The 21,101-nt window shown below is 38.0% G+C and overlaps 1 protein-coding gene across 7 annotated transcripts in view; it reads left to right on the top strand.

Annotated features, from left to right (window-relative positions):
• The first annotated feature begins 980 nt into the window (after positions 1-980).
• The window catches only part of ASPH (aspartate beta-hydroxylase), a 110,933-nt gene continuing 90,812 nt past the window's right edge, over positions 981-21,101 (top strand). For 4 of the 7 annotated variants that reach the window (XM_054284744.1, XM_054284745.1, XM_054284749.1 and 1 more), the window contains exons 1-4: positions 981-1,132; positions 17,610-17,759; positions 18,477-18,521; positions 19,773-19,841. In XM_054284744.1, the coding sequence (XP_054140719.1) occupies positions 1,072-1,132; positions 17,610-17,759; positions 18,477-18,521; positions 19,773-19,841 (325 nt within the window). In that variant the 5' untranslated portion in view covers positions 981-1,071. Of the gene's footprint in view, positions 1,133-14,414; positions 14,617-17,609; positions 17,760-18,476; positions 18,522-19,772; positions 19,842-21,101 lie in introns of those variants that run through there. The other 3 variants (XM_054284746.1, XM_054284747.1, XM_054284750.1) reach the window with 3 other exon arrangements.

Below are 21,101 nucleotides of genomic sequence, written 5' to 3' on the forward strand. Positions count from 1 at the left end.
TTAGTGTCATGCCAAATTGGGTATTTATCCCAGTCTCAAACTGAATATCGGTACCAAGAGGCATCCAGAACTCCTGCAAAACCCCAGGTTTATTTTATCAGAGTCAATTAAAAGTACTTTTAAAGCCTCAAAAAGCCTTGGTGGTGAACTCATCGTCTGAGGCGACGAACTTCAAACCCTTTCACTCTGTTGGTTGCAAAGGCGCTCTGCGGAAGGTTTGCCCCGCTGTTCTGTAGAATGTGGCACAGAATGGGTCAGATTGGACGGGACTAGAGGGGGGCATCGGGTCCAACCTCCTGCTCCAGCAGGGTCAGCCCAGAGAACACAGCACAGGATTGTGTCCGGATGGTTCTGGAATGTCTCCAGTGACAGAGACTCCACAGCCTCTCTGGGCAACCTGTTCCAGTACCTGGTCACCCACACAATCAAGAAATTCTTCCTCATGTTCAGGTGGAGCTTCCTGTGCATCAGTTTCTGTCCATTGCCTCTTGTCCTATTATTTGGCACCGTCGAAAAGAGCCTGGCTCCGTCCTCTTACACCGTTAGACATTTATACACATCAATAATGCGTTCCCACAACCCGGGTGTTTAACTGGATGCGGAGCGCGGTTTAGGGCACAGGATGGGATGCTTTAGGCAGTGTCGCCATGTAAATGTCACCCCGAGCCCGCCCCCATCCTCCCTCCCTCCCTCCCTCCCCCCCCCAGCGCCGGGGCCACCCCCGCTCCCTGGCGGCGCGCGCGCGCTCCCGAACCCTCGCGAGAGGCCGCCGCTCGCGCCCGCCTGTGCCACGTTCAAATGGGCCGGCAGCGGCGGGAGAGCGCGGCGGGCGCGCGCAACCGGCGGGCCGCCGCCCCGCCCCCTCATGGCACCGCCGCCAATCGGAGGCAAGCGGTGCCACGCCTCTCTGACACGATTGGCTGGCGGCGGGCTCGGGGGCGGGGCCTCGGAGCGCTCGGGGTCGCGCTGCCGGGGCCTAAGCGCGCTCCCGCTGCACGCAGGGCTCGGGTGGCGGCGGCGGCTCCCGACGCGCTCCCGCTCCGCCCCCTGCGCTGCCCGACGGGAGGTGCGATGGCTTCCCGCAAGAGCTCCAGAGCCACCGGCGGCAGCCCCAGCCCCGGCTCCAAGAGAGGTGAGCGGCGCTGCTGCGGGAGCGAAGCAGTAGCTCTGCGGGGAAGGGGCGGGGGCTCCAGCGGCGGCCGGAGCCGGAGGGAGGGAAGGAAGGAAGGGCCCTCCCTGCGATGCGGGGCAGCCGCCTGGCAAAGCGCTGGGATGCTGCGCCTTCTCCCTTCCCTTCCCTTCCCTTCCCTTCCCTTCCCTTCCCTCCTGCCGGCCCCTCTGGTTCCCCCCGTGCTGTGGGAGCTGGGGAGGGGGACGCAGGGTTGGTGGCCGGGATGTGTCCCTCGCGTTCCCGCCGTCCCCTTTCCCGGCAGTTCACGTGGAGGAGAAAGTTGTCGGGCCCGGGCGGCGGGGACTCCCCTCGGAAGCTCCCCAGAAGGGGTGAGATGAGCACGGGCAGGCCGCAGCATCTGCGGGTACCCCCGTGACCTCTTCCTCCCGGGGATGAGGTGGAACCGGGATGCCCCAAGTCTTTCATACTCTCGTATCCAAATTGGGATGTGGAATATCCCCTCAGACTGACCTGGTTAGGTGAAAATTATTAGATAGATCTGTTGTAGGTGGAGCACCTAAGCTGGTGGTTTCTGTAACTATCGAGGCAAGGAGGAAGAGTCTCAGAAAAATGCAGGCAGGGTTTTTTTGAGGCAGTGATCCCCCACCCCACCAATAAGGAACCCCTTGACAGATCTGACTGCTCACAGACCGCTGTGTGCGGACACTTTATGTAGGGAAAGTTTTGTGTTCATTGGCATTTCCCAGCATAGCAGTACGCGCCTGAAAGGGCAGAAAAGTGTCTGTACTGCTGGAGGCACCCGCAGCCATGCGCACTGCGCTGGAGAAAGGAGGGCTTTTACCACACACCGAGTGTCGTGGCTTCTTTGGATTCGAGTTTGGTGGGCACAGAGCTCCAGTGATAAAATGTGGTGACGACACAGAAATAATATCTGTTGTCCCTCTTTGAATGTAGCAATCATAGTGAGAACAATGTTCATTAAAGGCTGAGCTATATAGGATTAGTTTGCCTGTCACATAATGAATTAAGAGGGAAAGATTTCAAATATACTTAAGCTTAAAAGAGTTTAGAAATATTATTGCAATGTTTATAGAAGTGTTTTTTTTAATTTTATTTTAAAATCCCTTTTTCAGTTGCTGGCCTATACTGTGTAGTCTATGTAAATTACAGTTTTTTGCTTGGACTGGACATGCTATGATGATCACCCAGTATTAAGCATACTAAATACAGATTTTCAATTTTAATGCCTTAAAAACCTACATCCCTGTTGTAATTTTGAATACTGAATATGGTAGTTAATATTTTAAATATCACTTTACATGTTTGTCAATATCTGAAAAATAAATTTATTGCTAAACTGAGTCTCTGACTGAATAAAGAAAGCATTCTATGGGTTTTTATTTGTAGTCTGAGTAAAATTTTCTCTCTTTATATTAAAAGATGTCTTTGGGGGGATGAAGCAATATGGGTAATGTGTTAGGCACTCTACTGATATGTAACCTCTTTAACATTTAACCTCATTTTTTGTGTACAACACTCCTAGTTAGAATCCCTTAGACAGCCGTGGCAATTACAGTGTGAAGCTGATGCTGTTTTCATAGTTGCAGCTGCAGGGAGAGGTGAGGGATGGTAACTCCTGTGTGAATAAAGGAACAGCTGGAGGAGCAGAGTGCAACCAGAGTAGCCAGTCAGCTTTCCACAGTCAAGGGATGTGAAAGTCAGATGAGGAAATTATTTTGAGACAGCAAGTAATTGAGACTGAGAAGTATGAAAACCTCAAATCTGAGGCACTTTTTGCTTGATAGAAATATTCACTTTCACAGCAGTTCTTAAAAGAGGATGTGGCTTCTTGCCAGGGCCCTGCTCACAGCTCAAGCCACTGAGGCTAACAGCTTATTTCAAAATCTGTGCACTCAAGACAATGCCAGCATCAGTAATCTGCTTTTAGGTCTCTCTATCAGAAAATATTTACAGTAAACTACAAATAGATTAAGTTCTAACTGTAGTTTATATAGGTGTTTTCAGGTACACTGTATTGTCAAAAGTGGAACTAAACGTCTTTTAGAAATAGAACTGTAGCTTTTACTTTCAGAATTCATGTACTAGAAGCTCTCAAATCAGTCCTAATTTAAAAAAAAAAAACACTTTAAGTAGCACTACAAAGCTAAAATATTCTTTGAAAATTACATTTACAGACTTGTATGACTATACCAATGATTTTATTTAGAGTACAGAAGTGAAAACTAGGGAAAAATTCGACAGTTTGGGGATACTTAGAGAGGGAAACATGTGTTTGTTATTATCTGTCTTTACTGGAAAGTTTGGCTGCTTATTACTAGCTTGCAGAATCCATACTAAAGATGTGGCCTCTCAAAAGGAGGAGTATCAGTTTTAAAGACTGGACAAAGTAACAGATACTTGCTGCATTGTTACTTGAAGCATCATTAGATGAAGGACAGTTTTGTTACAGAAACAAATGCAGAACACCTGGTCATGAATCAAGTCCCTCAGATTTCATGAGATGTGAAATGTGGAAATGCCTTGGACATTGGCAGGTGCCTGTGGAGAAGCCTTCCAGCAAGACTGAGGATCAGCAGCCCAGCTGTCTTTTGAAATACAGATGGCTGAAAAGTTATGGATTGCTTTGTAACCTCTGCTTACCTAGCCCAGATCATAAGGCAGCAATCGTTGTGCTGCTCTGTGGGTACATTGTGTCCTGCAGTATGTAAGTGAGGACTTACTTAAATGTGATTTTTATTGAAGATAAGTTGTGCAATAATTGTTTCTTTGCATCTCTGATGTTAAGTGGGAGAGTTCTCCATTAGGCTAGGCACCATACAAACCACACATTTCCAACCTAAAGCATTGTTTGTATCTACAAAGAACTGTATTTTGTATTAAAAACCCCATAGTCCTATCTCCGTTCTGAAGTCGTGTTGCCTTCATTCTCTGTGATGACAAAGAACTCTTAACATTGCTTTGGTAAATTTTCTTCAATCTCTACAGTGGTGACTGAGAATCTTCTGACCTCCTCTACTTTTCTCTGCAAGATCCCAGGAGATGTTTTTTTTCCTCATTTTGCTCTTTAACCATGTGGTGTCCTTACATGTGCGAATGCATTGCCATGTTTTTAACTCCTTTCACTCATCCTTTGGACCCTCTAGTGCCTCTTGCTGTAATTCTTTCATTGATTTTTGGTGTTTCAACTTTCTTCAGATTTATTTGGGGCTTTTTTTGGTATGCATTCAAGGTGACCTGAGGTACTTATCCAAATGTAATTTTGTGTTATTACAACTTTTTTTAGTTCACTGTATCACTTTTAAAAAGAAGTTGCGCCTGTTAATTTGCAAGAATTTCCACTTTTTATCTCATCTCTGTTGTAAAGACTACTTTAGAATGTGCTTTTATCTGGGTGAGGATCTCCATTAGCTCTCTAGTTAACCTAAAGAGCAGAGAAAATTCATCAACTAAACAGGTCATGTTTTACTACTGAAATTCTTTTGTTGGGAACACTGAACTTCACATCAGTGCTTCCAGTGCTTGAAGTGGGATTGCCCATCCATTCTGTGATGTTTCTCAGCTACCCAGCTGTGCTGTGATATAACATCTCATTTTTTTACACTGTGGATTCTGTTTAAATATGACACTTTTATCTATATAAAAATTTGGTCTCTCTAATTTCTGACCTCAACTACTGTCCGGGGTGGTTGTTTATGCTCTTTACAGTTGTGTAGTGTGCCATCTGATTTCTTGTATTATAATCTACCCATTATTTCCTGCTTTATGTTCATTGAAACCCTTAGGAAAAAGGGTGTTAAGGTGTTGAAGGTCCTAAGTGAGATGTAAGTTTGAGATGCTCTGTGGAGTTTAACAAATGTTTTGACTTGTCAAACTGTTTGCTGACCAAAAGTGACCAAAGTCCAAGAGTTTGCTGAACCAAAAAGAATTCTCATGATTCAGTTAGTGTGCTGCTCTGTGCTTTGATTTGGCTTTTTAAATTCAATGTCAAAGTTTTTTCTTGTTACATTTTTGGTCTTCAGAAATATACAGTGAATTGTTATTACTATGTTGGTGTTTCTGTAGGCCTATTGTGAGCAATTGAGAAATACTTTGTGTCTCACTGGTGGAAACTTTGTATACTGTTTAAGAAATTCTGCAGTGATTTCTTTTGGAAGTTTATCCTATTGCCTAGTTTACTTGCTTGCAACTATTTGTATTTTTACCATTAATGCCACATGCTAATACAAATAGCAAAGCCATGGAAATGTAGACAGCTCTTTATAATTAATCTGTTTTGAGTCTTATTCAGGGTGGCCTTTCTGGAAGACATTTTAAAATATTGTAAAATAGTCTGCCAAATTAAAAAATTGTAGCAACAGTAATGGTCCAAACATCACTAAATTGCATGGTACATTGCAGCAGTTCCACTGGTGAAATTACTACACTTGCTGATTCTCCTCCATTCTTCTCTTTTTTCTTTTTTTTTTCTTTTATTTTCTAAATGTCCTCTACAAAACTGGAGGCAGTAACTCTTAAAACAAGTCAGTATTCTAGCTCTGATTCAATGAAAGTGATGTAAAAAAATCTTAAAATGGTTAGCATAGGTATTTCTTAGTTCACTTGAGCAGATTTGCATTGAAATAGTGAATCCTCAATAGACTCTTGATTAATTTGTCTAATACTAGAGTCAAGTGAGCTTTGGAAGGACAACCCTTAAGGTTTATCTGAATGAAAGTTTCTCTACACCATTAACTGTTGGCAGGTGCAGTAGCTGATTGCCAAAGTTACTCTTTGGAAGTAGAAACAATCAGTTTGAACACAGTGTATGCTTTTATGCCTTTCTGGTTTTCCCATGTTGCCAGGTATTTGTATTTACTTCCTTTACTTTTTCTCAAGGATGTATTACTTTGGGTTTTAAGCTTGATACTTGAGTGTAGCAGGATGGACATAAATACAAAGAGCCTCATACATTTGTTCCAGTTCTTTTTCTCCTGAAGAATTCTGAAGCACTGGGAGAGTTCTCTGCAACCTTCCAGAGATGCTGCCACTTGATGAAGACACCAAAGTTCTCATGCCCCTTTGATCCAGTGTGGGCTGAAATCTTGGGCCTGTCCTGTGTTTTCTAATGGATCTTATGTGTATGCAAGAAGTCACTGTGAGCTAAAGAAATTATTCACAGTGCTTCAAATATGGAGGAAGGTTGCACTTCACATCTGCAAGGATGTTTGCTTCAATGTACTTTTTGAGCATTTTGTTAAGTATTTAAATGATAACCTTTTCAATAGCCTTTTGAGGATAAGGCTTGTTTAAAATGCTTGCTGGAAAACCTAAAGTATCTCTGGTATCAGGGAGACAGGAGGCTGGAGGATGTTTTCTCACATTTTGGCAATTACTCTGAAAATGCACATGGGGATTCCCCATCAGGGGTCATAGCTACTCAGTGTTCAGTCACCAAGGATGTATATCATGTTGGGGGATTAAGAAGTTAAATTTTTTTAACAGTTTGAGCTGCAGGTCTGCTGTCAGCTTAATCTAGTTTGAGGTTGCTCTGCAGCTTTCCTCTTTTCAATGCCCCTTCCCTGTACCTGAATTATTGGCTGTGCAGGTGCGAGGTGAAGCACTCAGGGAACTGATAAGCAGAAAGCTGGTTTTTTTATTTCCCTCCCAAGGCTCAATTCATGGCTTTATGGAAGGTCATCTGGGGAGAAGGGAGGAGATGACAATGAGTGTGTGGGCATTAGGGGAGGGTGAGATTAAACCCAGAGTTTTATGTTCATCATGTAATCATGGAGCCATGGAGTGAACACTGAAAGGTGACTGGTTTGGTTGGCTATGCTGATGTAATAGCTGGATATATAAGGGCTTCAGTAAAGATAACAAAATTTACTAGCAGGGGAAGGCCCATGTGTCAAGATTATTTCTAATTAGAGTGCATAAAGAGGTGACATTTGAATAATGCTGTCTTTTTGAACTGAAAACCACTTGGCTGATCACCTGTATGAAAAGAAAGGGTTCATTTTCAGCTGGAATCACTTTGAAACATATAATAAGAATTCCTGTGCTAATTTGTATGTTGAATTCTTCATTGTAGAGAACTTGAACAGTGAAGTTCTGATTTGCCCCAAGCAGTTCTTTCCTGATGAAGATCACAATCTGGTAATCTGTGTGATAGCCTGCAGCAATCTTTTCCCTAACTGCATCTGTGGGTTAGCTCTTTGCATGGAAAAGTTTGGAGCTATGCTTTGAAGTGGAACTCATAATGTTATGTGTCTTGAAACATGTTGGAAATTAAGTATGCAGAGAACTATGTATTGAGTTTGAACATACTGCGGTATGCATGGTTCAACTTTGTTAGAACTTCAAAGATTAAACCAATTGCAGTTTTCTTCATGTGGAGTTGCACTCTTACTATGCATGTACTTAACCTGATGTAACAAATGCTACCAAGTTGTTTGCCTGAAGACTTTCTTTACACAACATCTAATAGCTAGAGGGAATTGTAACTACTCAGTAGTGGTTTTCTGGTTTAGCAGTTTTATTTCCTGAGGTTTTGTTTGTTAACTGACAGTTAATTACTAATGCAATATATCTCATTTTCTCATTCCTCATGCTGATGTTTTTTAAATTTAAAGATACCTAAAGAAAGTTCACATAGTGTGTAACTGTAGTCCTGTTTCTTTCTATAGTAGCTAGAGGACACATAGTGACTAGAAGACACAGACATATCTTTTGAACCCTGAAGGTTCTATAAACAGCAATTTCTCTGCACCTGAGATCTCCTAAGAACATATTTAAGTAACATATGAGACACCTAAAACCTGTTTTGTACTCCATAAGAGTTGCAAGTGTATAGCACCCCATGGACAAACACCTAATTAAATTGGCTTAGCATCAGACTTGAAAACTGATAAGTTTTTGGCATTTTAAGCATTTTGAAGTGTTCATTTTTCCATGAGCAGAAACCTGTGAAAAGCAGAGTTGTAGGTGCTTGTGTGACAACTGGAGTTTTTCTACGTGAGTTCCCTCAAAGCATGAGAAAAATTTAAAGAGCTAAACCAACATAGTCTGTTTTCTTTATTTTGTGATTTAATTAGGACTTGTTGCTAAAACAAATTGATGTGACCCACATTACAGGATAGGAAAATGGAACAAGGAAGAAATACCCTTAAATTAATGCCAGACTGTTATGTACGGTGATGAGGATTTTCAACCTTATGTAATAGAATCTTTTTTAAAGGTCACCACCAGCAAAATTTGCATGTTCTAGGCCCAAGTATTTCTTGTATTTCCTCTCTACATTTACCTTCCCTGAACTCTGCTCCGTCCTAAATACAACCATCTATTTAATTAACCTAGTAATTATGTAGGACTGTTGGCTACATTAAATCATTCAAATGCAAGATAGGTAGATTGTATAATTTTAGATCTTATTTCCAAATCTTCTGTGGGAGAGAGCTGGTTAATCAAAATAGCAGCTATTAAAAATCCTTAAGTAATTTGTACAGTTAAATTTAGTAGTTTGTCTACTCATTGGTGTTACAGAGATTTTGTTCCTACAGCAGGAGGCAAACTAGAATTTCTTTTTAAGTATGTGATCTTAACCTTAAACCTCTTGGTTTGATGTTTGAGTCAAGTAAGTTTACAAGAGGCACTTTCTACATAGTTTTGACTTTAATTCTATGCTGTGCTTGTATACACATAAAAACAAAACTAGAGACAATTGACAGAAGTGTTTGGGAAAAATATGGACTTTTCTGTACAAATCTATTTAGATTAGATAAATGTATAACAAAACATTTTTATTCTGTCTTTACACGACGCCTATTTTTGGATTTTTTCTTTCCATGCGAATTGTCTAAGCTTGTTATTGTACTGTCTTTAGGTTTGTGGAGAAAAGGTTTAAAAGAAAAAGTAGTCCAGAGTATTCAGATAGTGATAGATGCACTAAATATTGATTTAAATATATTGCTATTGATAGTATTTATTATAAAAGTCAGGTTGTAAACATTTAAGCTGTGTGCACATGTGTGTGTATTATTTCCTTGTAATAAATCCCTCTTGAGGAACTACCCAAAAAATGGTCGTCCAAATAATCAAAAAGTAAAATAAAAAGCCAAAACACGGCTTGGACAAAATTTGACTTGGTTTTGGAAGTGATCATCTTTCTATCACATTTAGAAAAGAAGCAAGTGCAGATTCAGGATTTTATCTTATGAGTATGCATCTCTGTCTTCTTTTCTCCTTCTCTGACTTGATCAGTTATGCTTAGATAAACAAGGCTTGAGAAGAAAGTTGTTAAGAGCAGCAGCTCTTATGGGGCAAACAGCTGGTCTCTCCAAATCTCACTGAGAAGGGTGAAGTCTGCACTGAAGTAGAGCCCACTGCTCTGCTGTATTTAGATCAAGTGCTTTTGACAAGTCTCTTGAAACTCTGCAACCTCCTAGGACAGAATTTCTCACTAAATTTCTCCTTTCATTTCTGACTGTTTTTCTCATAGAGACAAATCCTTAGGGTTTTAAAAAAACCCCAACCAACCAACAACCCTGAGGCTAGTCATTATTGTGATGGGTTTTCTGAGTAGAATTCTTGGGTATAAATTTTATTGTTTTTGTGGTGTATGTCTTTGAAGAATCATGTAAATGGAAAGCAATAGGATTTGTTTATTGTCAGAAAAAATGTAACTACTGAAGAATAATAGATAAATGTAAAAAAACCCAGCCTGAGGATGACACTTCTGTCAGCCAGATGGTAATCTTATTCTTGTTTTGGAATTATTTTTTTTCTGAAGAATAAATAATTCTGACTTAGTAACACACTGCCTTAGCTTGCAGCTAAAAAAACTCTTCTAAATATTGTGATGTTCCCTGTGAATCAGAAAGCTATCTCTAGGCCTAAAAGTACTTTGAAATATAGCAGCTTGTATTCAGAAATGGACTTGTTGACCATCTCTTTATAAACTGAATATAAAACAGCTAAAAACCTATATGTGTCTCTTGTACTTGAAGCATATTTTCAGATAATAGGATCTCAGATCTGATTTTTGAGGGACTAAAATGGCTTTGATCTTATACCTTTCAGTGTACTTAAAAATGTCTTTTAGACCTACAAAGAAGTTCAAACAGTGTTCCCTAGAGGACAGAACTGAGTGATCTTTCACATCCTGACTAAGTGAGGAATTCAAGGAGATGTTTCAATGGAATCACTTCATCTCTTTAAGGGAGGAGCTCCTTTCACTAGGGAAGTTCAGCAGGATGCTTATGATCCTAGAGGCTTTTTACATATTTTGTGATGCATCCCTTTTTTTTTGCCGACTATTTTTTCCCCCCTTCAGTTGGCCATTCCCAGCATCTCCACAATCAGCCTGGTTTGTTGTCTAATCCTGAATTTATGACTTTTCTCTTGCTTTCAGTTTTTATGTTTTTAGATTGTTTGTATAGTGGGTTATTTTACTGTGAGAAATCTTGTAGGGATTGAAAATTAAGGACATAGAGGTTTATGTTTGGATTGATTATATGTGAAATAAGGAAAAGTTCCTCAAATACTAAGATAAAAATCTGTGAAGTATCAGCTGGAGAGCCAAAACTGCATTTCAGTTAGTAAATTTTTATTTCAAATTTATGTTCTGCTCTTTGTATTTCCTTTGAAGTTAGTTCTTTTTCTGTTCCATTAGTTTCTCCATTCCTAATCAGTAAGTTTCTGATATAGATTATTAAAGTCTTTTGGCAGCCTGCCGAGGTATCTTTATAACCATATAGTCTAGATTATACAAAGTTCAGATCAGAGATCTAGTTTTTAATGAGAAAATAGTAATTAAAAAAGCTATTTTCCCTCCTCTTAATTTCCCTTAAGGTTGTAGTGCTGAAGAAAATGTCTTAGAAACTAAAAGGAAGAATCAATTTTATATTGCAAAGGTTTTTTATTGAAAGTGAATCTTTACCTTAAACTTTATATCTTACCTCTAAAGACCCTGCTGCCATAACTGTACAACAAACAAAAATTTCTGAGTATGGATATTAGTCAAAATTTAAGGTTGGAATATTTCATAAATATATAATACATATTTTAGAAAAAATCTCTGTTCCATCTGTAAAGTAAACACAGATAAATTATTCCACCTGTGATGTAGAGTAACACTAAGTAAAAATTAAAGATGAAAATAATTTCGATTTTGGATTAGCACTTGAAATCATTATGGTGTAGGGACTCCTTGGAATGCAACAGTTTAATATGTGCTTATTGAGTCAATTATAAAATACATATTACAAAAAGTCACTGTGTGTGTATATACTCACATGACCTGTCTCTCTGTAGTGAGAGAGTGAAAAAAACCATTGTATTTTGATATAAAGGGGAAAATAGGGGAAATCAACAGAGAAAGCTCCGAATTTCCTGAGACACTTCAGTCAAAATACTTGTTACAGACCAATCCAATAAACCCCTCTGTGTAAAATCAGTTTAAAATCTGCAGATCTGCAGTTTCAATCTGCAGATCTATTAGTGGAAGGGCTTGCAGCAGTTGCTTTATCATTAATCATATTGGACAAGATAATTTGGCAAAAATTTCAAGCAGTAGTGGGCCGTGGTTATAAAATGGAGGTCGTTATTGTCTTTGCACTGCTACTAGTTCTGTTCTGTTGGTGATAAGATGGTTCTTTTGTACCTTATTTTAGCTTTTTGATTCTCTCCCGTATCTGCTTTTTATCACACTGCATTTTGTTTTTAAAAGCATGTGTTCTAAAGTCTCCCTTTAATCCAGCTGATTGATAGTTTTTACTTCTGAAATGTGATTTTTAGTTGTTTCTTTGAGGGTCGTGTTTTATTGCTTTTTCTTTTAGTGTGTATTTCTAGTTTCTAGTGACTGCTTGCTTTTGTGCACCCTTATCTTCAAGTGATAAATCATAATTTCTTCCATATAACTTCCTAATCACCTTTGTGAAAAGGCTTAGCTTGATGATTTGAAGCCTGACATTTTGTGCTCATAACTGACTATTTTTCCTCTCTAAATTTCTTTGCTTACACTTTGGTAGTGACATAGAGGTGTAACTAATGCTGCTAGTCTGAATTGTCAATTATGCTTCTGTAAAATTAATTAAAATACATGGGCTGCACAGTTGTACCACAACTAACTTGAAGATAGTTTTTAAATTTTGGAATGGTTATAATGGTTGTGGTTATTATTCTTCACCACTTAAATCAGGTGAAGAACAATAACTTTGTGTTAGGGAAGCAATTTGAATGACTTCAAAAAGAAACAGCAGTCACAGCATCTGAACACAGTAGAGATGAAACATTGTCAGAAGTCTACACTGTTGACTTTGCTGTCCCAATGTCAAATTGCATTCTAAGTAGGTACATACTCAATGTAACCTTTGTCTTTTATAAAACTAACAAAAATGATATTGTGTGGTATTTTTAGCTAACCTTGATCCATCCTTCTCTTGGTCCTTTTTCCTTTTAATGAGTTTGAAGAGTTTCCCCATTTTAGCTGTAGCTCCCCCTCTCAGGAAGAAAGATGTTTGTCTTTCTTGCTATCAATTAATTTTTAAAGGGCACAAGAATAAAACTCTGGGTACTCAGCTAGAGGTCAACATATGTGTTAGTTCAGATTTGGAATGCACATTTTAAATTAATTTCTTGATTCTCTCAACTCATTTTCCTTATAAGCCTTGTGCTTGTTGTCCCTGAATGGAATTTGCTCAGTTAGGTCTGAGTGAAAGGTGCCAAAAGGTGTGCTGAAATCATTATGGGGATTCAGGCAGGTAAGGCCTGGTTCAGAGCAATCCCCCCAAAATACCTATCAGTGGATGGGGAGGTTCTCAGCATCAGTTAAATGCTTTATGAGTGCACTTATGGTAAGATCTGGTGTCTGCAAATGCAGGTGCAGCTGAAGTGAATTTGCTCTAGATTGCCTATTCTGATGTGGTTTTTATACAATAGAATAAATATCATTGCTTGTAAGATTAATTTGAATTTTGGGGTTTTTTTTTTATTTCTCCATTTTCAGTTACTTTCAATCTGTGTAAATTTTTCAGTTTTTTGCTCTTAATTGCTTGTGCATCAGTTACATTACTGAAATGTATTAACCAGGAGGTCTTTCTTAAAGCATCTGATCCATTTAATGTATTCAAGTGGACAGTGGATGCTTTAAAGATAGTGAGATAAAAAGATACTAGTGTATCTTTCAAAGTTAAAAAATACACTAGTTATAGAATGAACTGCCTGTAGTTCCTTTTCATCCACATGAGAAGTCTTTTCATCCATATGAAAAGCTCTAGTGCTGTTTCTCAATTTTTCTCCCTTGAACTCTTGGGAATTGCATTTGCTGGATGTTAAAACCACAGGAGATATGTGTTGTTTTTCAAAGTAGTTGTAGCATTCTTGTGTTCATTCTGTCTGCCTGGTAGCTGTGTTATTTTAAGAAACATGGGGATAGGAGGGCAGAGTGGTAGATACTAAAGCTTTTTTTATGGTTGTAGTGAATGAGAAATTAATTTGTTTCTAGCTTCCACCTAAAAAAAGCTGGCTTTTGTTTGATAAGCAATGGGAAAATCATAGTTTGATAAAATTGAAGATGGAAAAAATGTTGAAAAGTGTATTAGTAGGTTTTTGCTCGTTTTCTGGTCCTTAAGAAGAGGGTGAATTGGTGATTTAATTTACATTGGCTTTAAATTGTATAGGCAGTATGCATTTTGTCAGAATTTGAGGGAGGGGTGAGTGAGATAATTTAGTGTTAACCCTTTCTGGAAAGGATCTGCCAGAAGTAAATACAATGTGTTGCACTTCTGATATGAAAATTCTTTGGCAAGAATGCATGAGGTTGGTTTCAAGTAACTCTTTTAGAAGACTCAAAACTACGTTATAGAAAGTAGTTGCCTCTTTTTTTTCTTAAAATAGTTAGCAAGTTTCAAATGAGCAGTCTCTGCAGGGTACTCAGAGCCTGGTAGGGGAATGCCAACATGGAGAAAGTTTCTTGGATGAGGGCCAACGTAACAAATGCAAGCAGGCAAGCTTTGTGTCCAGACTTGTGTTTCAGCTTATGCGAATGGATTTAATGTCCTGAGAGATCAGGCACTGTGGCATAAATTGCAGCAGAAGTACTACAGTACAATGTGCTTGGTTTCATTTGCTGTTGTTTTTGATGTTGGAGGATTAAGGGGAGGGGAAAGGATCAACTACCCAGGATGCTCTGTTAGGAGGAGTAAGTGAATTTCATTGTCGTCAGAACTAGATTGCCATATGAGTTCTGAAAAGCGTTTGGCTCCTGAGGATAACTGCACTAAAAATAGATTTGGAGGAGAGGTTTCTCTTGGGTCCTGTTTCAGGTTCCAGCTGAGCTGGCTTTAGGAAACCTGTTTGCTCCTGTTGCAAACAGGAGGATAACTGAGGATATTTCTTATTCTGCCTTCAGCATTAATTTTTGGATATACTGACACACTCGCTCTGTTGGTGGAAATCGAGCACTAATGTTATGGCTGACGACACAGGTATCATCCTAACCTTTTTTTTTGTGAGCAAATGGAAAATGTGTACTTGCAAATAGCAGTTATGTCTGATTTTATGATCAGCAAAATAACTGGCTCTCTGTTGTATGTTTTCTTGCCAGTTTGCTGTCTAGTCTGTGTTACAGGCTGCCTCTGTTCTCTTTGATTACGTGTTCTCTGGACTAGAGGTATTCCATGAATTTATGGCCGGTGGTTAATTGTAAATAATATTTTGCCTAACAGAGCATAAATTAGCATAAGAGATACTGTTTTGTCTTCAAATATTTGACTTCAAAGTTATTTTTAGAGAATGTAAAATTGTAAGATGTCTTGAAGGTAAGCTAAAGTAAAAAGTTTTCATGCATTTTTAGCTAGATGTGACTTATTGGGGGGCTGAGTGAGGTATAGGATTTTATAGATTTGCTGTTGAGCGGTAGACCGTGCTTTAAGACTTTCTGATGTCTGCATAAAGACATCTGGTGGTGTAAGCACAGGCTTACCAGATATGGCAAGTGACCTACTTCTGGCATGGCTGGCAGCATGTGCAGGGAAAGGGCTTGAGTTGAGAATTAACTGTTTGGAATGAGCTCTGAGCCAGCCTCAGTTCTTGCAGTGTTTTGTTCTGACCCTGCATGTAGCATTATTTGTGCAGATCATAGGTAAATTTTTTTTGTTACATAACCTCCATTTATATAAAAGTGTTGCGTGATCAAGCTGCCATGCTTGAGTTGTTATTCAAGAGTTTGGTAGATAATTTTGCTATAAGGTAAAAAGCCCCAGAATAAAAATATGCCTTTGTGACTATTGTGAACTACATTCTTATAGCAGAATCTATTTTTGAGGAATTTGCGTGAAACAATCTCTTATACTGGAAAAAATATGAATAGTTCTGCTTGATTACTTATATAAGTTGTATTTTCTTTCATTTCTCTCTTCTTCTGATAAGTAAAGCTTCTTCCTTGGAAGGCAAATAGCAGTAAATGGTAGAAAACAGTAAGGCAAATAGTGTGAAATGCACTAAGATCATCTTTCCTGTTTGCTCTAGAACCAAGTTGCAATCTGGAATAATTTAAACTGTTTTTAACCTAAGGCTTTCATTTTAAATATATGCAAAGTTTTCATTGACTGCCCTGCTACACAGGTGTAGTGAAGCCCTGCTGTTACATACTGTAATTGTTTATTTCTCAGTATTAATATTACCAGTTCAGAGTACTGTAAGTAATTTTCTTACAGTTGAGCATATTTTTGAATGCAGATGCTGCTTGTCTGTCCTTCAGACTACCCCTACATTTCCCACAAGAGAAATGTTACAATGAGCTGTGTGTTTAGACCCTGCAGATATGTAATTAGAGGACTGTGCAGTAGCAAATGATACATGCCTGATGTGAGGCTAAGTTACCTCAGTTTCTCTCTGAATATTATTGGGCATTTATGTTTAATATAGAAAAGAAACTAAATAGTTAGTGTTTGATCTTGGAAGGGAGTAGTGTTAATAAAATAATTATTTTTTCAGTAAATGCTGAGCTGGATAAGAGCTAGTGTGGGTCAATGGTTTTTATATTGGTCTGAACTTTGTATAAAGCACAATGAATGTAATAAAAGAGTATTTTATTACAGTTGTAAACCTGCTGGCAAGCAGGGTCAGAGAGTACTTATATATAGTTCCTGTTACAAAAACAAGTCAGCCACCCATCTCATTGCTTATCTTTCAGACACACCAACTTATTTTAAAAAACAATTGTGTGGATATTTAGATTCTAAGAGTATTTTTCTATGATCAGTGTTGATAAATACATCTAACATTACTTTCAATTAGTATAAAGATAACTCCTTAGTTTATCACAATATTCATGACAAAGCTTCTTGCAATGTTCTTTACGTCATGCTCTTTATATCAAGCTTTGCTTGAATAACTGGGCCTGCATGTGTCTGAGCAGGCAAAAATTGGTTTTTAGAATGGAATGAAGTGGAATAGACTAATGGACTTGAAACTGCAGCCAAGTGCCACCCTTGCAGCAGTAATGTCAGGGGGCAGAAGAGCAGACCTGAGCTTTGGAGAAGGCCACAGGCAGGCATCATTTTGTGTACATACTTATTTACTTTTATATATGTATATGCATATCCCTCTTTCACTAAAACAATCCTAAAACAACAGACTAAGCAATTTATATCTTCTGTGGCGACGATGGCCATTTGAAACTTGCTACACATATGCTGGGTCAAAGTCTTTTGCAGTCGTTTGTTTAAAACTATGTGTAATTTTTTATATATATTTACTTTCCATTTGTGCAGTTATAAGTGAAACCATGATTTGGTTATGTCTCTGTGTCATCCTTTTACTTGCACGTTCCACAGGACTGAAATTCTAGAGTTGTATAGCATGGAGTGAATTTGCTAAGCATCAGGGAGGATGGTTTTAGTTGGCAAAATGTTCTGAATTTGAAGTCCTACCCTTAACATCGTTCAGGTTTTAGAGTTTTCTTAGGCTATTTGAATTGTCACGTTGGTTCTGTGAGCTATTTTGACTAGTTTTGAAGCCAATTTAGGAGAAATGCTTCCCTTGCAAAGCTTTTCTGCTGGCCACACTGGCCTCTGGTGGCAGTCTGGGAACTGCCGGGGAACAAATGCAAAGCATCTCAAAAATGTGAAGCTCTGTGTAAATAGACATCAAAGGCGGGGAGCAAGGCAGAATTTCCAGCTAACTTTTAAGACAAATTAGATCAGGGCTTTTGGTGTTTGGTTGGTTATGAGGCTTTTGCTTAGATAATCATCAAGCTTCTCACAGTAATTCACAGTGAAATGGAGAGCAAATAAAGGTGGTAAAGTTTTTAAAAACCCAACCAACCATAAAACTTCACAACAACAACAAAACCCACCATTGTTATTGAAATGTTTTGTATTGCGTGTAATCATAAGCACCAAGTTTTATAATTGTATCTTCAATAATAATTGTCTAACTCTTACATCCATTTTTTCTTCTTGTTTTATTTTAACAGAGACTAAGCATGGAGGAGGCAAGAATGGAAAGAAAGAGGGCCTCTCTGGAAGCTCATTTTTCACCTGGTTTATGGTAATTGCTTTGCTGGGAGTTTGGACATCAGTAGCAGTTGTCTGGTTTGAACTTGTAGATTATGAAGAAGTTCTAGGTAAGAGTTCTAAATATTAAGATTTTTCTAATAATGTTAATATGCATTAAATGAATGCCATTTTATATTTTTAGATGGGTGATATGTCTACTGTAGTGTTTGCAAATTATCTACATGATAAGAATAGGCAGTGTAGTTCAAAATGTATGTTTTATTGCTGAGCACTATTATAATGTTAAAATGGGGTTTTCATGAAAGGGTATGAACATCCTGTAGGATGTCTTTGTAACATGTATACTGTAGTTAATTTGAGAGGTCAGCTAAATATACAGTTTGAATTTAGCTCTCAGAAACTTGCAGCAGTGGTTGAAAGTAGGCAGTTAATGTTAGCTCTGCTCTGATGGACTGTGATGCCTGTAGGGTCAGGACAACTGATCAGTCATCCTCTCACGAGTGAGATGTTGAATAACCTCAGTTTTAAGCTTATAGCAGTGATAATTCTGTCTCAATGAGACAATTTTAAGACTGTACTATTAATATAATATTTAAGGTTACAAAGTAATATCTCAAACTCATAGGTACATCTGTTTTCCCTGATGTTGTAGGATTCAACATGCACTTTTGCACCTGGTGGCTTTACAAAATTTACGCATCTGTTGGTACATGCTTTTTTTTTTAATTTGGACTGATTTTTTCAGAAAAAAAATCTTCTGATTTGAAACTTAACTGGGTCTAGTGATGCAAATAATGTTTTTTGTATTTTTACCATGCATGCAGCCAAAGCAAAGGATTTCCGTTATAACTTGTCAGAGGTCCTACAAGGTAGGATATTAGAGAAGTAAGCTTGCTTTACAGTGCCTTGGCTGAAGTTTTGGTTTACTTTATTATGGTTTTAATTTTTTTTAAGAGTTACTCTTCTTCTGCAATGACATGAAGCTCAACCATTTCTCATCTGTCTCATTTTTCATGGTTTTGAAGATGATATCATTCTTATTTCTAGAGAGTTATATTTTTGCACCAGTCTGCTATGTTTATCCATAAACAGATATGGCTCCTTTCTAATGGGTTGCTTCCATACAATGGTGATGAACATATTTTTCTATTCTAGACCCAAGTCTAAATTTTTTTCTTCCACAAAACTGATTTCTAATTTTCTAACTATCATATTCAGAACTGAATTTCTTTTATTTTGATAGCAAGAAAGTTCTACCTTCATTTAGAGAATGACAGACTATAAGGACACAAAGTTCTGCAAGCTCTGCAGAGTTCGATCCTGTTAAAAGTTGTTTCTGAATTTTATCAAGCCTATAATTACATAACTTTCTACTAGTTTGGTGGTCCCAGGATACTTCAAATCCTGGATACCATGCTTCTATGCTGAAAATTCTCCTTTAATAGAAACTGATTTCTCCTTTTGCATATACTTAGGGCTAATAGAGCTGCAGTTTCAAAAACAAAAAGTGAGAAAACTGATTTATTAGTCTTACATGAAAGGATGGACAACTTTTTTTTTTGTTTGCATGGAAGGTTATACAATTGTTGGTAGAATTTGTGAATGGTTTTCCTTTGTCTGGGAAGTAGGCTGCTTACTTTGTATTAACTTGGCTCTAAGAACTATATACCTATAGTATAGCTATCTCTTTCCCAAGAATTTAGAATTCCAGGAAGCATGCAATCAGAAAACAAATGGCCATTATTTTACAAACTTTTGTTTTATTATTTTCCCTCAAACATGTTGAATGTTTCTTGTGAACCTAAATTTTATTCTGAGCAAAGCATGTCCATGTCAAGTACATATTACAGACTTGCTTGAAGTCTACCGGCTGCAAAATCAACACAGGAAAAAGACAAATTTGTGTTTGGTCTCAAGTGCAAGAAATACAGAAAGAAATTTGAAATATTTGTAGTATTTCCCAGAAAATTTAAAATGGGGTTAAGACTATTACAGCTAGATTGTTAAGAACAGATAGTCACAACCTAGCATTGACAGTCAACTATCATGCATTGAAAACCGTGCTGGACGCAAATGGCCAAATTCCTAATTGTCTTTTCTTCCTCTCTCTGCACTTCTAGGAAAGCTTGGGATATATGATGCTGATGGAGATGGAGATTTTGATGTGGAAGATGCTAAAGTATTGCTAGGCAAGTACAAGTAAAGGGGGAGCAATGTATATAATTTGGTTGGCATGTTCATGTTTCGCTTTTTTATTTTTAAGTCAAAACAATATTTCTGGTTTGTTTTTTTTTTCCTGGTTTGAAAACTTAAATTGATTTCATTGTGATGGGTTTTTTCCTTAAGGCAAGTTGTAGGATTGGGTGTGTACCTCACAGCAATTTTTGTTCTTTTTCTTCTAATGTAGCAATGTTAGTGGAAAACATTTAATCTTACAGAATGTTTTTGAAATTTGGTGGTTGATACTCTATTGAATGTTGAAAGGTGGTTGTGATTATCAATAAATTTATCAGATGCCGGACCTAAGATGCTTCTAGCGTGAAAACATTGTTTATGTTAACATGTTAGGCCAGGTCCATTTTAAAATTACTTTAAATGTGCCTTTGTACTTAGATGACTATTTGTGTAGTGTGTTTTTGTATTGTCTTTCCTCTATTCTGAATTCCCTACAAGTCTATTCATTTTTCTTGCCCTTCATAAACAGTACATGGCATGAATTTTTCTTCTCTGGCATTGAAACACAGTTTAGGCTTCTGTTCCTTGTAATTTGTGAGATGTCTTTCTGCTGTGTATCTTCAAAGGGAAATTTCAATATTTCAATCTCTAGACATGTTTTATGGTATTGTTGTTTACTTACATCTTTTAAAGCACTGCCTTCTTCAGCTTCAGTCAAGCCTTGGGTAGATACTTCTTGCATATCTGATGGTAGAAATTTTAGTTAAGTTTACTTTTCTTTAGATTTTCTTTAGTTGGTTTGTTCAAATTTAAACCTCTACTGAGCACACAAACCTGTAGAATTAAACAAATGAACAAAGCCATGAACCCCCCAGCATAGTAACTAACACTTGGGCGGAGGACAAAATTGAATGTATCAAACTAGGCAAAGTTATCAGTAGTACATTAGGATGTTATGATTTGCTATTTCAAATCACACTCCATAAAAATCAGCTTGTCATAATTTTATTTTTCCTACTTTTATCTGGAGAAATAAGCAAGTCTTTGGGAAGATGTGTGTTCATTTGTTTAATCCCTTCATGGTTTATAGAAAACCCATGTAATAACTGAATCAGTTTGCAGTGGTGTGAATGTGAGAGTCACTCCAAAGAATCTCCAACAGTCTGAATGGCTACAGATTGGGTGTTAATTATAGTTGGTGACTAAGATAATACTTGGGATAATTATAATCCTAATTTTTCTTTTTCTTTTATGTAGTGTATAGCAACTGGATA

The sequence above is a fragment of the Melozone crissalis genome, unplaced genomic scaffold, assembly GCF_028551555.1.
Source record: "Melozone crissalis strain CALT ecotype California unplaced genomic scaffold, PUWL_Pcris_2 ptg000042l_1, whole genome shotgun sequence".
Lineage (NCBI taxonomy): Eukaryota > Metazoa > Chordata > Aves > Passeriformes > Passerellidae > Melozone > Melozone crissalis.